The sequence below is a fragment of the Nelumbo lutea genome, chromosome 3, assembly GCF_056320005.1.
Source record: "Nelumbo lutea isolate HS-2025 chromosome 3, American lotus-T2T, whole genome shotgun sequence".
Lineage (NCBI taxonomy): Eukaryota > Viridiplantae > Streptophyta > Magnoliopsida > Proteales > Nelumbonaceae > Nelumbo > Nelumbo lutea.
The window spans coordinates 40595147-40610760 of NC_142686.1; the positions used below are offsets into that span (position 1 = coordinate 40595147).

Genomic DNA, 15614 nt, shown 5'->3' on the forward strand with positions numbered 1-15614 from the left:
AACAGGGTAGCTGATGCCTTATCACGGGTAGAAGAGCTGGCCCAACTAACCTACTCTCAGCCCAGTTTTCCCTTGTTTGAAACCATAAGGCAAGAAGCAAGGACGGATCCGCAACTGTAGGACATTAGGGAAAAATTAAGGCAGAACCCTTCCCAGGTTGCAGGGTACCAAATTGTGGGACCAGACCTCTTCTTCAAGGGACGGTTCGTGATTGCTCCAAATTCCAGCCACAAAACTGAACTATTGAAGTTGTTTCATGATTCCTCCTTGGGAGGACATTCAGGAGTGCTAAGGACTCTAAAGAGGTTTAGCAGCCACTACCATTGGGTAGGTATGCGCAAGGATGTGCTACACTATGTATCTGAATGCCAGACCTGTCAACAGCAGAAATACTCCTCACAGTCTCCCTCGGGCCTCCTACAGCCCCTCAAGATTCCAGAGCAAGTATGGGAAGTCCTCTCCATGGACTTCATCACCGAACTTCCCCGTTCTTTAGGGAAGGAAGTTATCATGGTAGTAGTTGACCGTCTCACCAAGTATAGTCATTTCTCTGCCCTGCCTCACCCTTACACTGCAGCAACGGTGGCTGACATCTTCATATGGGACGTCGCCAAATTGCATGGGACACCAAGATCCATTGTATCGGACCACGACCCTGCCTTCCTAAGTTCATTCTGGAAGGAATGCTTCCGATTGCAAGGAACCCATCTGCACCCATCCACAAGTTACCACCCCCATACGGATGGACAGACTGAAGTTCTTAATCGGTGCTTAGAAGCCTACCTGAGGTGCTTCATAGGGGAGAATCCCAAACAATGGGCTCACTGGCTTCCGTGGGCAGAATACTGGTACAACACAACTTATCAGTCAGCAGCAGGAATGACACCCTTCAAGGCTCTGTATGGCAGAGAACCTCCTCCCATATTACCTTATGAATTTGGGTCGGCTAATATGGCAGAAGTAGAGACTCGCCTACTGGCTAGAGATGAGATCCTTAGACTGCTCAAGGCCAACTTGACTAAAGCCCAGCAAAAGATGAAGGCCTACTATGACTCTCACCACCGCCTACTAGAGTTTCAGGTAGGTGATTTTCTGCCTTAAGCTCCAACCTTACCGCCAGGTCTCAGTGATGAGACGCACTTGGCACAAGCTAGCTCCCAGATATTATGGGCACTATAAGGTGCTGGAGAGAGTGGGCATTGTTGCTTACGGATTGGACCTCCCTGCTACCTCGAAGCTACACCCGGTGTTTCACATTTCACTTCTCAGGAAAGCTGTGGGGAATCATACCCCTATCTCACCGAACTTACCCCAATTTACAGATGAAGGGGACATTTACACGGAGCCTGTCAAGATTGTGGATTTCCGATGGGTTCGGCGAGGAGGACAGGTGGTGCCAGAAGCCAAGGTTGAATGGGCTGGTCTGCCTCCAGAAGATGCCACATGGGAACCTTATCTAAGGCTGAATGAGAGGTTTCCCAACCTAGACCTTGAGGGCAAGGTCAATGCTAAGGGGGGAGGAACTGTTGAGGCCCAAACACCCCCTCCAGAACCCACTAGGGGAGTGGAGCAGGCCGCCACCTATCAGCCATTCACAGGAAGATAGAGGAGCCAGGCGGCAGAGCCCCAGAATTAGTTACACTCAGAGTTGGTTACTCTGCCACCTGAAGATTTTCCACCCATGTTATCTGCTAGAGTTTGTTATTCAGAAATCAGAGAATATTCCCTATGATATTACACCTGTAGGCCAGCTATATAAGGCCATCATCACATAATGAAAGCAATAAATGATTCTCCCTTAATTTTCCTCTCCCTGATTCCAGTTTTTCCTTCCCTCCCTTCTCTCTTTTCTATCCATTTGCCTGTATTGATCCGTCAAACCTACATAGAAGGCTTGGACAATTTGCCATTGGGATAGGCCATGGTGTAGGCATTTTCTCATTAACTCCTTCATTCTCTCCCAAGCCTCATGAATTTGTTCACCCGGTGTTTGGGTGAATCCAGTGATGGCTCTTCTCATGGTGTTGGTTCGTCCTATAGGGTAGAACTTTCTAAGGAATTCTTGTTGCATTTCTGCCCAAGTTCTAATAAGTCCCTCTATAGTTCCCAACCAGTGTTCGGCCTTGTCTTTCAAGGAGAAGGGGAAAATAGTCAATCTAAGGGCATCATCATTGAAGTTCTGGATCCTTACAGTGGAACGGATTTCCAAAAACTCATTTATGTGTTTGTATGGGTCCTTACTCGGGTTCCCATAGAAAGAGGGGAGCATCTGGATTGTGCTTGACTAAATCTCATACTGTAAGGCTTGAGTATCTGGCAACTGTATGCAGGATGAAGGATTATATTGGGTTGGAGTGAAGTATTCCTTCAACTTTCTGGGTTGGGCATCATTGATTCCGGCCATTTGGTTGCGATGTTGGTGATGGAGGTCTCTCTCTCTTTCGGGTATGGGTTCTATAGTTTCTATTTTTATATTTAAAAAAAATGCAAGCAATTCACACACATGACCTATGGGCTGACCTAGGGTTTCCTAAACTAGTGGTTCAACCAATGTGAATCCTCTTAGGTTCACTTGGAATTACACCACTTCCTTTGGTTAGCCAGGTAAGAGGTAAGGATGTGGAAGGCTCCCCTTGCTCTCGCAAGGACCTAATTAAGTAACCACAAAACCCACTTAGGCGTAGCCGTTTAACCTCTTACCTTAAACACCAACTGCCGGTTATGGAAAGTAATTACAAGCTTCCCTAAAATTCAGCACACCTTTGAACCAAATGTGAGGCTCCTTAAAGGATCTTGCTATCCAAATTTTAAATTAGGGTTTAGGGTGAACCGCACGTGAAGGGTGGTGACTTTTGAGCCAAGGAAGGGTGATGAAATCCCCACCTTATCTTATTTAAGTTGGATTGCCCTTAAATGAATTAACAGAAAAAAACAAAATAAACAAAGCAAATGCAACTAATTACAATGCATGAACAATTATTTCTAATATGCAATTCAGCAATTAAACATAAAATAATAAAGCAAACTAATTAAGCAAAAGGAACAATTAAAATAATAAAAAGAAAACCTAACACATTCACAACTAACAATGATAATTTCAGCAATTAAATAAACCTATATGATGCATGCTCTAGCATATCAAAACCTAAATGTTGGAATGCAAATGTAAAAATTTTTAAATATTAATTAATTTTTTTTCTTTTTATTCTTTATATATATTTTTTATTTTTTTGAAATTCAAAATTTGAAATTTATATTTTGAAATTGAAATTGAAATTCAGATTCAAATTCAAATTTAAATTCAGATTCGAATTAAAATTTAAATTTAAATTCAGATTTGAAATTTAAACTCAAATTCAAAATTTTGAACAATTTCCTATTTAACAATTAATTATTCAATTAAATAACTAATTAAAGGGCAACTAAATAAAGCAACAAATAATTATTGCAAACAAAAAATAAAAAATTAAAATGGCGATATGGAGGAGGAGGTGTACATGGTTCAACCCCCAGGTTTTATGCCAAAGGAAGTGAAAGTAGGGTGTGCAAATTAAGAAAGTCCCTCTATGGTCTAAAACAATCTCCTAGAGCATGGTTTAGTAGATTTCGGATGGCGATTCAACAAGTAGGGTTTAAGCAATGTCAGTCTGATCACACACTCTTTGTGAAGAGATGTCAAGAACAAGTGTTTTGTTGATAGTGTACGTAGGTGATATCATCATTACAGGAAATTGGAGCACAAAAATACAAAAACTGAAGGAATTCCTAGCCTCTCAATTTGAAGTGAAAGATCTAGGTCCACTAAAGTATTTTCTTGGAATTGAGGTTGCCCACTCAAAAAGGGGCATCTTCATCTCTCAAAGGAAGTATATCCTAGATTTGTTATAGGATACAGGCAAGTTAGGTGCAAAACCAACAAATACCCCTATGGATGTTGACCATAAATTGGGAAATTGTGATGGTGAACAACTAAAAGATGTGAAACAATTTCAAAGATTAGTGAGAAGGTTGCTTTATTAGTCCATGACACGCCCTGTCATTGCTTACTCAATTGGGGTCCTAAGCCAATTCATGCATTCCCCTAAGAGACCACACATGGAGGCAGTAGAGAGGATTCTTAGGTATTTGAAGAAGTATCCAGGAACAGGGTTGCTATTCAGCAAACGTAATCATCTAAAAGTGGAAGTCTACACCGATGCTGACTGGGCAGGTGCTGTGGATGATAAAAAGTCCACAAGTGGGTACTGTACTTTTGTAGGAGGAAATCTAGTGACATGGAGAAGTAAGAAACAAAGTGTAGTGGCAAGGTCAAGTGCTAAAGTGGAGTATAGAGATATGGCACATGGGGTGGATGAAGAACCTTTTAGGGGAACTTGGGGTTACTGTCCACAATCTTATGTCCCTCTACTGTGACAATAAGGCAGCCATTAACATTGCTAATAATCCAGTCCTACATGATAGGACCAAGCACATTGAGGTGGACAAGCACTTCATAAGAGAAAAATTGGAAAAGGGAGAAATTTGTACTCCTTATGTCAAATCCAAGGAGCAACTTGCTGATATTCTCACAAAGGGACTTCCACACCTGTGGCACAATGAGTTGTTGACAAGTTAGGCATGATAGATATATTCAACCCAACTTGAGGGGGAGTGTTGTTAGATTTAAGTTTTTACTCTGTTGTTAGAATGCTATTAGCCTAGGCTGCTGTCAGCATGTTCTTTTCTTTATTTTTAGGGTGTGCCACCAGGGACCTACTTGTAATTTCTTTATATTTTATTTGTTATATCACATTAAGATAAAATAGAAGATGGGCGCCTCCAACACTTTCTTTTGACTCTCACATAATTTTTCTTCCTCTTCTCTTCTCCTCTCTCTTCTTCCTCTTTTCTTGTAAGAGAACAATATTCTTTATTTATTTAATATGTATGGTATTCGTGCATTTTGCAGATTGACACAAAAGATATCCTCTTCGTATGTGGAGGGGCTTTTATTGATTTGGAGAAAACGACCTCAGAAAGGTTAGGCAATTAAATGGAAGTAATAACTCTTTTAGATTCCCATAATATTGATGCCCTTAATGAGGCTATGCTATGTGACACTGGCTTTACAATGTATTTCACCTTTTTTCCTTTTTGATCAGTATTATGTTTTGCTATCTTTTGCAAATGCCAAGATTCTTCTATTGGGTTTGGAGCACCAATTCATTGGCTAGGGGTGGCAACGAGCCAAGTTGGAGCCCAATTCATTGGCTCAATTATTAGACGAGCCGAGCTCGAGCATACTAGAGCTCGGCTCGTGAGCCGGCTTGAATATATATATATAATAATAATAAAATTATAGAAATTAATATGTAGTAAAAATATTATAATTATTAATTATTGTAATTCTTAAATTTTGAAATATCAAATAAAAAATATTTTTATATATAATTTTTTATTTTTATAAATTATTTTTTCTCAAAATTGAGCTCAAGCCGAGCCGAGCTCGAGCTTATGAATTTTTGGCTCGAGTCAAGCTCGAGCTCAAGGTTCTGGCTTGAACCGAGCTCGAGCTCGAGCCTTGTAGAATAGTCTCGAGCCGAGCTCGAGCTTGGTACTATTTGGCTTGGCTCTGCTCGAATCCACCCCTAATGAAGACTGGTGGTCTTACAAATGCTTTCATGACCTCTTCGTTGTTGGAAAATGTTAGTTAACCTCAAATAGAAAGACCATCTTGCAGCCTCCTAGCTTTTCTAAAAGTGTAGCCTAACACTTGAAATAGATATGCTTCTAAAATGAACTTCTATCTTCTATGTCTATGCAGTGCAGGCAGAGGGTGGTGATCTTATTGCATATGGTTTGATACCAGAATTTATTGGGAGGTTCCAAATCCTCGTTAGTCTATCAGCTCTAACTGAAGATCAACTTATTGAGGTATTTTTTAAGCTCATCTATGTATCTGGGTCCAAATCATTTATACAGTTGGCTTGTTGTTTTCTACCTTTTTTTTGTTTTTTCTTTTGGGGGGGATGAAGGGGACGTGCTGGTTTAGGAGCAGGAGCAGTGACTTTCATTCAAAATACTTTAGACAAAAGAAAGGAAATAATAAGAATAGCTAAGTGGTGAACTGCAATTGCCAAAGCAACAATCGTTTTGTATACATATGCATCCATTCGTTTATGTCCCTGGCATACTTGTCCAGTATTTATAGGTTTTCTGACCTTTGTAATTTCATATTGAGGAAAATAAATGACCAAAAGAACCTTACTGCCTAAAAATACAGAAATACATAAAATCCAGAAAACCAAGCCCATATAGTTGGGGCAATACTTGAGTTGAGTTGACATAAAGACCAAAAAAAATCCATTTTTGACTCTTTGGTTCCTGAGTCAATGTCTATTTCATATATTCTCTCTGTCAGCTTCTATCTGACAATATATGGGTATTTTGTTATTTAGGTCCTCGCAGAGCCAAAGAATGCCCTGGCAAAGCAATACAGAAAGTTGTTTCAAATGGACGGTGTAAGTTTTCCTTTTCACAGCACTTTCCTTCTTCTTCGACTATGACCAAGGGTCTGCATCAGATATTTATTTGGATGTACATGTCGTAGCTTTGCTGGATCTACAAATACGAGATTGGATGGGCTCCCCACAGAGTGCAGTGTGCCCACAGCACATCCTCTCTGTGCATTGGGAACATGTCCCCATGACAATTATGGGAGATGTTCCCAATGCACGGAGGGATGTAAATGTGGGGCATGTTCTGTGGGGAGCCCATCTGAGCTCTACAAATACCCCAGCCATATTAATTTGACATTTTTTTTAACTCAGGTCAAGCTTCATTTCACAGAAAAGGCTTTGAGACTAATAGCTAGAAAAGCAATGCTTAAAGAGACTGGGGCTCGAGGCCTACGATCCATATTGGAGAACATTTTGATGGATGCAATGTATGAGGTATAACATCCCTTCTCTGCTTGATCTAAAAAGTTGGTGTGAAATACAATGACAAGTCATATCTGATTTCCCAACATCTACTTGGAATGTTATTGGTACATGCATATCATCCTTCAAGCTTGGGCTTAATAGCAACTTAGTAATTGACAATATATTCCTAAATACTAACAATAGGTGATAACTCCTGCAGGTACAGTTTTATGTAGTCAATCAAAACAAGATGGAAAATATGAGATCCTTTCCTTGCTACACAGTAAGGATGGTCCATTAAATGCACAGCAGTAAACGAATGGCAGAGTTTGTGTGAGAATGCACTTCGTGCATTTTTGCATTGTCTAAAGGGTTAGGATCACCACTCGAATCAAGCTTTTGCCCATAAATGGGATCCCTTGAGTGTGGATTCTTAACCTCTTATTGTCTAAATGGTGTAATATGCATGTAGTGGTAGATTTCTAGGGCAAAGTAGACCTATCTGGTATAAACTTCCTGCTTGCTCTTTGCTATTCTTTCTCCCAATCATTGAAGGGGTATGATTATCAATAGATAAACACCTTGGTCACAAATAAGATGCATTTAATTGTGTATTCATCATCATCATCATCCATGCCTTATCCCAACTATATGGGATCGGATACATGAATCCTGTTTCGCCAATTCGTTCTATTTAAAACCATATCCACTATTAAATTATCAGTGTTTAAATCATTTCGTACTACTTCTTGACATGTCCTTTTTGGTCTACCCCTATCTCTTCTAGCCCCTTCCACTTGTAACAAATCACTTCTAACTGGAGTTGTTGGTCTTCTATGCATGTGACGAAACCATCTTTGGTTACTCTCTCATTTTATTATTATTGGAGCTATTCTTAGGTTTTTATGGATGGCTTCATTCCTGCTAATCCTGAGCATGTTTGGTTCCATGGGTGTTTCTTGGAAAAGCACTGGCACGTTTGCACCAGCTAGGCGTGGGCATTTATTGAGGCTTGAACCACTGTTTGGTTCAACAGTTCATTGAAAAAACGCTGAAAAACGGAAATGCTTTGATTTTTGTGACCGGAGCCATTGGGGGAAGTGACAAATTCTCACTTCTCCCAATGGCCTGGCATTTCCTGAAACATGGATCTGATGTGGCATCAACGTGGACACTGATGTGATGGCCCGAGGTGAAGATCCGATGCGTCAAAGACCATGAAAACTCAGGAAAAAAAACCTATCTCTAGCTCAGAAATCCTAACCTCTCGTATGAGGAAGACTTGCGCCATTGTCGTATGAGGAAAACTTGTGCCGCTGTCATCTCCTATTCTTGTAGTTGTTGATGCCAGTAAGACCGCCATCGACCGTAAAGTCTTTTAAGATCCCCTTTATCGTTGTCACTACTGGAATTTCCCGTTTCATCCACAGTCCACCGCACAGAGCTTGCACAATTTTGCAAAAAGTACCCTATGGTCTCTGGAACAAATAACCAGATCAGAAAACTATTCAGAACTTTCTTCTGAACAAGCACTCTCTAATTCTTCTTCTTCTTCTTTGGAAGAATGGTTCATGAATCCATGAAAGGCTTTAACATCCCGGAATTCCTGATAAATTCCTTTTTTAACAAAGGTCTCAGCTTTTGCTCTCATTTCCTTTGCTCCGTTTTACCTCGGAAGGCACTACTCTGATGGGCACCAACAGCTCATCTTCTTTAGCTCCATCAAGCAAAACCCTGTTTTGCTCAAACCCCATTTGTGGCTCTTTCCCCCAACGCCAACAAAACGTTCGGTCTTGCTTCTATCACACCCAAACAAACTTTAGAGACGAGGAATCCTCCTCTACCACCACCACCACCGCTATCGACATTGATGTTGGATTGTTGTCGCCGCCACCACCGCCTTAGCTAAAGCATCATCCAGAATTTCTGATTCAATTTTAACTTTATTGTAAATTCAAAGAGATCATAAAAAAATTTGCTCCCACCCAAGATCAATGTTCAGTTGTAAGTAATTTGCATAGCGTTGGATATCAATTTTACACTTTCAGAACCCATACGAGTGATTCTGACCGTTATATTTGATTTTCATAGAAGATCTACCGTTGGATCTCAAATTCAGATTTTTTTTTTTCGAAAAGAAGATAACTTGTATTCAAAAAATGGGGGAAGGGATGTACATAAGAGGTGTACAAACAGGCCAAAAAGCACAAAAAGAAAAACCTGCATCAAACTAAAGATGGTAAAGAGTTCGCAGTTAGCACTATACAAAAAATCCCTTCCCAACCCTTGCTTTGCTTAGGCATCTGCAGTTCTATTGATCTCCCGGGGAATCCATCTAAAGGAGCAGTTCAGCAAAGAAGACAGCTCGTGAATTTCTGCAAGGAGGTGAGCTAGCTTCCAAGGATCCCATCTGAATCTTTAGCCCACTTGATAGTCACTCTTGAGTCTCCATCTACTGCTTAAGGACTGAAATGATTGTTCTTAGCAATCTTTAAACCTTCTAGAAGAGATCGGATTTCAGCTTGGATTGGGCCACTAAAGGCCCACAATATATCTCCTGTAATGTTTCTCACAGTACCTCCTATCCCAGCAGCTGATGGAGGCTGCAGCGACCTTCTAAATCTGCCATCAAACTGCAGCAAGTAATCACAGTCCCTTCTTGAGGAAAGGGAAGAAAACAGGATTTGCAGCCAGTTTCTTTGTAGCTCCTCTCTGTTCACCCCTTGGAAGAGCTGGTGGACTAGCATCCAAGAAAAAAAAATTTGATAAGATCTTCTCACAAACACTATCCAAGGAGGAGAAACTGTCACCAAAGATTCTTCTATTCCTTTCTTCCCAGATCCTCCACATGACCGCATGAATTATTGCTTTCCAAAAGAGTTTTCCTCATTTCCCCATCTTTGGATTGGTCCACTGGGTAACAAAATCAGTGACAGTTTGGAGGAGTCCAGCTGTAGTTTCCACCTAGAATTGCATCCAGAAAAAAATTACCAGAGTTCTGGCAAAGATGCAGTTGATTAATAAGTGATCAATTAACTCTCAATTCTCAAAGCACATGAAACAAGCATGGGGGCAAATATATCTTTTTCCCAAGGATTTCTTCTGTAGGATGTCACAGGTGTTTAGCTTGCCAATTGACTCTCCATTCTCAAATTCTGTTATTATAGGCAAGCATCAGTAATTTGGACCATTAGATTGATTCAATGGCACTCAAGTATCAAGAAAATATGCCACACTGAATCATTCATGTGGTCGTTTCTTGAAATGCCCCACCAAACAGCCAAAGCTCAAGAAACGTTTATTAATGCTGATGTGGAAAGTAACTTTATGGTGTGTTTCTTGAAACGCCCATAAAATGTCCAACCAAACAATAAAAGCGAAAAACGTTTAAAGCAGCGTTTATCAGATAAACGCCCCTCAAGGAACTGTCATGGAACCAAACATATATCCTATCCTTTCTAGTTTTTCCACTCATCCATCTTAGCATTCTCATTTCTGCCACACTCGTTTTCTGATGGATTACTAACCTCTATTTTGTTAAGCTGCATCACTATGCCTGTAGTGTTTACATCTGTCCAAGTTAAATCCATCCGGAACGAACTTAGATTTTCCAACTACATCATGCAAATTATCAAGTTTCTTCTGTTTCCATCAATCATCCTGTGTAGGACTGCATTATTCTTGGATTTATTACCCCTTTATGTTCTTTTTCCCGGAGATTTTTCACAATGGCAAGGAGCCCTTGTGCTCCAGTTTGCCCCTTAATAGTATTTTTTTATTATAGTATTAACACCACCATCTGTTGGGCATTTGTGAAGAATGCCGGTGAAGCAGGATTTGTGAGGATTTGGGTAGATACAGGTTTCTTTCTAATGAATTGGATATCCATTATCGAAGAACTTGAAGAGAGTCAAATGGTTTTTGAATGAGCTGGCCTTACATTTTGGGGGAGAGAGAATCTATCTGTGTGAAGTACATTTCCCCCCTTTGGTTGAATTGCAGGTTTTTGTTTTTTGATGATTTCCCTTCTGCCTGCATCTGTCTATATTTCAGTTTAAGGTCTCATCCAATAATTTAATAAGAAGGTAATTAAATTTACTTGTTGGGTTATTTATATATTCCAGACACAAGAACAGGAAATGATAAAATAGATGCTGTTGTGGTCGATGAGGAAGTCATTGTAGCTGCAGGACATCATTGCAGTGCTAAAATTCTTTATGGTTATGGTGCATTGGATCATTACCTTTCACAGCATAAATCAAGTGATCGACAGGTATATGTTAATTGTTGGTTGTTTTTCTATTTACATTCTACAAACTTTGAACTTTAAACTTTAACCAGCAAAAGAGAGGCCAGCCGATCTTCTCGGACTGTGAAGAGACTGAATTGACCAATGATGTCAATCTGAGAAATATCATGATGGTTATATGCATAGGAATTTCTGGTACCCGTACCTCATAATTTAAAACGGAAATCGCTGAACAAAAGTTGCATTCTTTCCTTGTGTGAGTAAAATAGACTAGTTAGATCTCATTCTTCTAAATCTAGTAACATTTTGGTGGAGAACTTGGGATTTCCCATGCATTATATACTGATTGATGCTGGGCCGTTGTTTTTGGCCAGTCCCTAGCATCTAAACCCATGCCAATAAAAACAGATCCCAATGCACATTTGATGGATCGGAAGCTAGAGGCCAGCTAAAATAATGGTCCCCATTCTCATTTTTTTACCCTTTACTGTATTTGGCCACTAAAAACCTTGGTGACCGAAAAGCATAAGAGAGAAGGTGATTCAGCCAGGTTTAAGTTTTCCTTGACATTAATAGATATAGAAGCATTTGAGATCACCGGACAGAGATTCTATTAAACTGCTTCAAGAAGTAATTTGCTTGTTTAATCTCAATGTTATACGTGAAAATTATTGTGACTATGACGATGGTTTTTTGTGTTTCAGACAAACTTGGAAGGGTCTTATAAGGAGGTGGATGTGGAACCAGAGGGAGACCTTTCTTCTATTGTTGCCAACATGTAGCTTTGTAGCCATGTGAGTCCATTTGTAATTTTAACCCTGTAAATCGATTAGCGTATATTTAGTCAAAAACTTGTACGACTTCTTATTGGCTGGTTGTATATCAAGTCTTGTACCGCATTTGCGACTTTGCGTAACGAAATTACAAGCTTATTAACAAAGTTTTCTAAGGCTAGTTTGGAAAGAGTACAAATACAAATACACTCTACATATTTGTATTTGTACTCCTTCCAAACTGAGCCTTAGGGCGTAAGGGGCAGAATGCAGACATCCCCTGCAACTGCGAATGAGTGTTAGAGTTTGTACAGACTACAGAAGCATTTGTAGTAGTTGATTCGACTGGTGTTTTCAACCTGCCATTGACATCGAGAGTCAAACTGTTATAATTTTGGGTCTGATTCTTTTAAAATTCATTTTTTTTCAATTGATTTAGTCAAAAATCATCCGACCAAGGTGGTTAAACCAGTGCTCCTTTCAACCCAACCACTGAGTCGGGTTACACATTACCTATATATCAGAATTCGTAACTTTGTGCTCGTTTGTTCAATTGGGGTAATCTTAATGTTGATTTTGGGTAACTTTTTTGAGATTTAGGTGTTTTGTCCCACTTTTTATTTAGAAAAACCTTTTTTATTTCAAATTCCAATTTTTATTTTTTTATAAATAAAAATTAAAAATATAAATTAACACATATATTAGATACATATAGGCAAGGTTTTTAAAATCAGTCAGGATAGAGAACCATTTTGGGGTCCGGTTCCCAAATTGAACAATTGTCGGGTCCGAACGAACAGCCCATTGAAAAAAAAATTTAAAACCCAGAAAAATGGCCAAAAATTATTCCCAGGTCGAACGGTTTGACAGTTTGACAGCCTAGGTCAGCAGTTCGCTGACCAAATCAATGGTTTTGGGTAAAATAGAACCAATCAAGTGACCGGTTCTTGGTTTTTCCGATCTGGTCTGGTTTTGAAAACATTGTGTATAGAGATGGAAATGGGGTGGGCTTGAAGAGGCTTTTGTAAATTCTAGACCCTACCTTCCTCCCAACTCGTATTCGCCCTAAAACCCGTAGTGGGTTGGATTTTGAGAATCTAAACCCTCCTTGCACATGAAAATGTCAAACCCTCACCAATCCTACTTTCTTTACATTCAAGGGTAAGGGTGGGTTGAGTTCAATCTAATTTCCTATTATTTTTTGTTATATATAAACAATAAATAAATAAAATAATATAAATAAATAACAAAATTTTTAATTATTTAATTAAGATAGGTAAAAAAACATAACCTATCAATTATCATTTTACATAAGATTTAAAATATTATTAAATTTAACATCTAATACATAAAATTGATAGGAAAAACTATGACTAGGTCTAATTCAGATTTCTGAATTCCTGCCCAGCCATTGCAGAATCGAAAAATACGTATAAACACAATTTTTTAAAAGTTGGGACAGATTCCTCTCATGATGAGTCCATGTCAACTTTTTATATAATTTTTTTATCCTAGAATTACCCTTAAACATGTACATAAAGGAAAAAAAAAAAAGGGTCTACTGATCTCTCCTGCTCTTTCTCCTTCTCTTCCTCTCTTCTTTCCTTCTCTCTCCTACGTTCCTGTACGTCGAGGATAAATGGTCCAGAACCATTTTTTACAGCATAATAACTATCATCTTCAAAGAGGTTACAAACATGCGTTCTCTTGCTTTCTCCTTCGCATTCCTTTGTTGCTTTTTCATTTTGTTCCTTTATTTTGAATGAAAATTATACTAGATGTTAACAGCTAGTAGACTTGTAGCCCGTATAGCTTTTTGGTTTATTTTGGATGGTTTCTGATGAAGGAAGATTTGGCCCGACCTTTCTATTACGTGATACGTGGCAGAAATAACAGCTCAGCAAAAGGGGCCAAGCCTAGGCGGGAACAAGGAGACACGAGCGGACTGAACTCCCTACCGGGGGCCCGAACTAACCCACCTTGTAACAACTCGGGTTATACTTGTCAAACTAACCTTGTAACAGCTCGGGTTATACTTGCCAAGCCAACCTTGTAATAGCTCGGGACACACTTCGCCGAACTAACCCACCTTGTAACAGCTCGGGATACACTTCGCCGAACTGAACCACCTTGTAACAGCTCGGGATACACTTCGCCGAACTGACCCACCTTGTAATAGCTCGGGATACACTTCGCCGAACTGACTTGCCTTACAGATACCTCCGAGCTCAAGACCGCCTCGCTCAGCACTTCGCATCACTTGGCACCAAAACCAAACAAGTCGTACCACGCCTAACACTAAGGAAGTTCGTGCCCAAGGGCGCTGCACCTGACTGAGATCTGACGTTTGGCGGTAGCACCCTAAACGGCCACCTACCACCGCCACTGACACCGCCATCTCCGGTTAAATGACGGTTAGGCAGTGACGGTTCTGTCTCAACAGAAAGGACGACGGCCGAATTGACAAGCACAAGGGTAATCATACTTGACCTGACAAGGGCCGCGGGACGAGTGCACGAAGTGACTATAAGAGCCCCTTGCCCCCCGACAACGGAGGTATGCAAACTTTGCGCTATCTGGTATTACCTTGCTTTTGAAGGATTCTAACTTGAGCTTCGGAGCCTCTACACCGGGTTCCCCCCGGAGCTTCTCCATCTCCTTCGTTTCAGGTTCCCTGCTACCCCGTTCGGAAGCAAGGCAGCGGATAGCTAAGACCGGCCGGATCGCGCTCCATCAATTGGTGCCGTCTATGGGAAACGCTTCAAAAAGCCTCCCTCCAAACTTCGATAACCCCTTTTCTTCAAAAAACCCAACACTCATGGCCTCCTCCAGCAACACCGGACGTGGCACGGAGACAAACGCCACCGGGGAGCAACTTCAGGTCCCCGTAGTGTGTGTTGGACAGTTCACCATCCCCCTTTCGGCGGATGGGATCCCCATCTTGAACGCGCCACAAGCAGTGGCACCCGTAAACCCTCCTACCACAAGCATCCCCATTGAGACAACCTTCACTGAACCAACTGTCGTCCCCCTGGCAGCTAGCCAAAACCGGTTGGAGGACCTGATGCAGTGCATGCGGGCAATGCAAGCCCAAATGCAACAGTTCCAGTAACATCAACATCACCAGCACCAAGTGCTGCACAACATCTCCCAGTATCACTATCAACAGCAATTCCCCCAACTGCCACTTTACCAACCACTACTTCCACCTTGCCTCCCCGCAGGATGGACGCCCCCACCAAGCGAAGGCCTCCTAGCCCCAGAACCACCCTAACAGCCAGGCCTCGTCCCCAGGCCGAAGAGAGAAAAGTGTCATCCCCGCCTTGCAACCCGCGGGCGAGTCGGGAACCTCGCTCGCGAGGTCGGCACCCCGGCGCTCCGAGCCCGAGCTCCCGCTCACCGAAAACCGATTCAGCGCCCTGGCGGCAGACTACCAGCATTCCGGGCCCATCGAGCTCGGCAACACGGAGGCCAGCAGCGCCAGTACAAGGCCCGCTCAACGGCGAAGTCGCCGAACCACCACCCGTGCCTTGTCGGAATTCAGAGGCAAAGACATGAGCTCGGACGAGGTAGGGGCTGCCCCGGCTCTCTCCGTTCCTTCCCCCCTCGCATCGGAACTCCTGGCGGTCCCCTTACCCAGAGACTTCAAGCTCCCACCTCTGGACAAGTACGATGGGTCCTTCGACCCCA

General features: G+C 41.3%; 1 protein-coding gene and 1 non-coding gene across 9 annotated transcripts in view; both read left to right on the plus strand.

Moving 5' to 3' along the window:
• Window positions 1–12047, plus strand: part of LOC148864434 (CLP protease regulatory subunit CLPX1, mitochondrial-like) — a 63503-nt gene extending 51456 nt beyond the window's left edge. For 3 of the 8 annotated variants that reach the window (XM_088974727.1, XM_088974721.1, XM_088974726.1), the window contains 4 exons: window positions 4949–5019; window positions 5809–5913; window positions 6438–6500; window positions 6829–6932. In XM_088974727.1, coding sequence (XP_088830853.1) covers window positions 4949–5019; window positions 5809–5842 — 105 coding nt within the window. In that variant the 3' untranslated portion in view covers window positions 5843–5913; window positions 6438–6500; window positions 6829–6932. Of the gene's footprint in view, window positions 1–4948; window positions 5020–5803; window positions 5914–6437; window positions 6501–6809; window positions 6933–7122; window positions 8957–11026; window positions 11176–11855 lie in introns of those variants that run through there. The other 5 variants (XM_088974722.1, XM_088974723.1, XM_088974720.1 and 2 more) reach the window with 4 other exon arrangements.
• LOC148864435 (small nucleolar RNA R71) lies at window positions 1917–2023 on the plus strand. Its single transcript, XR_016112103.1, has one exon. It is a non-coding gene; the product is annotated as a small nucleolar RNA R71 (small nucleolar RNA).
• Window positions 12048–15614: the final 3567 nt, after the last annotated feature.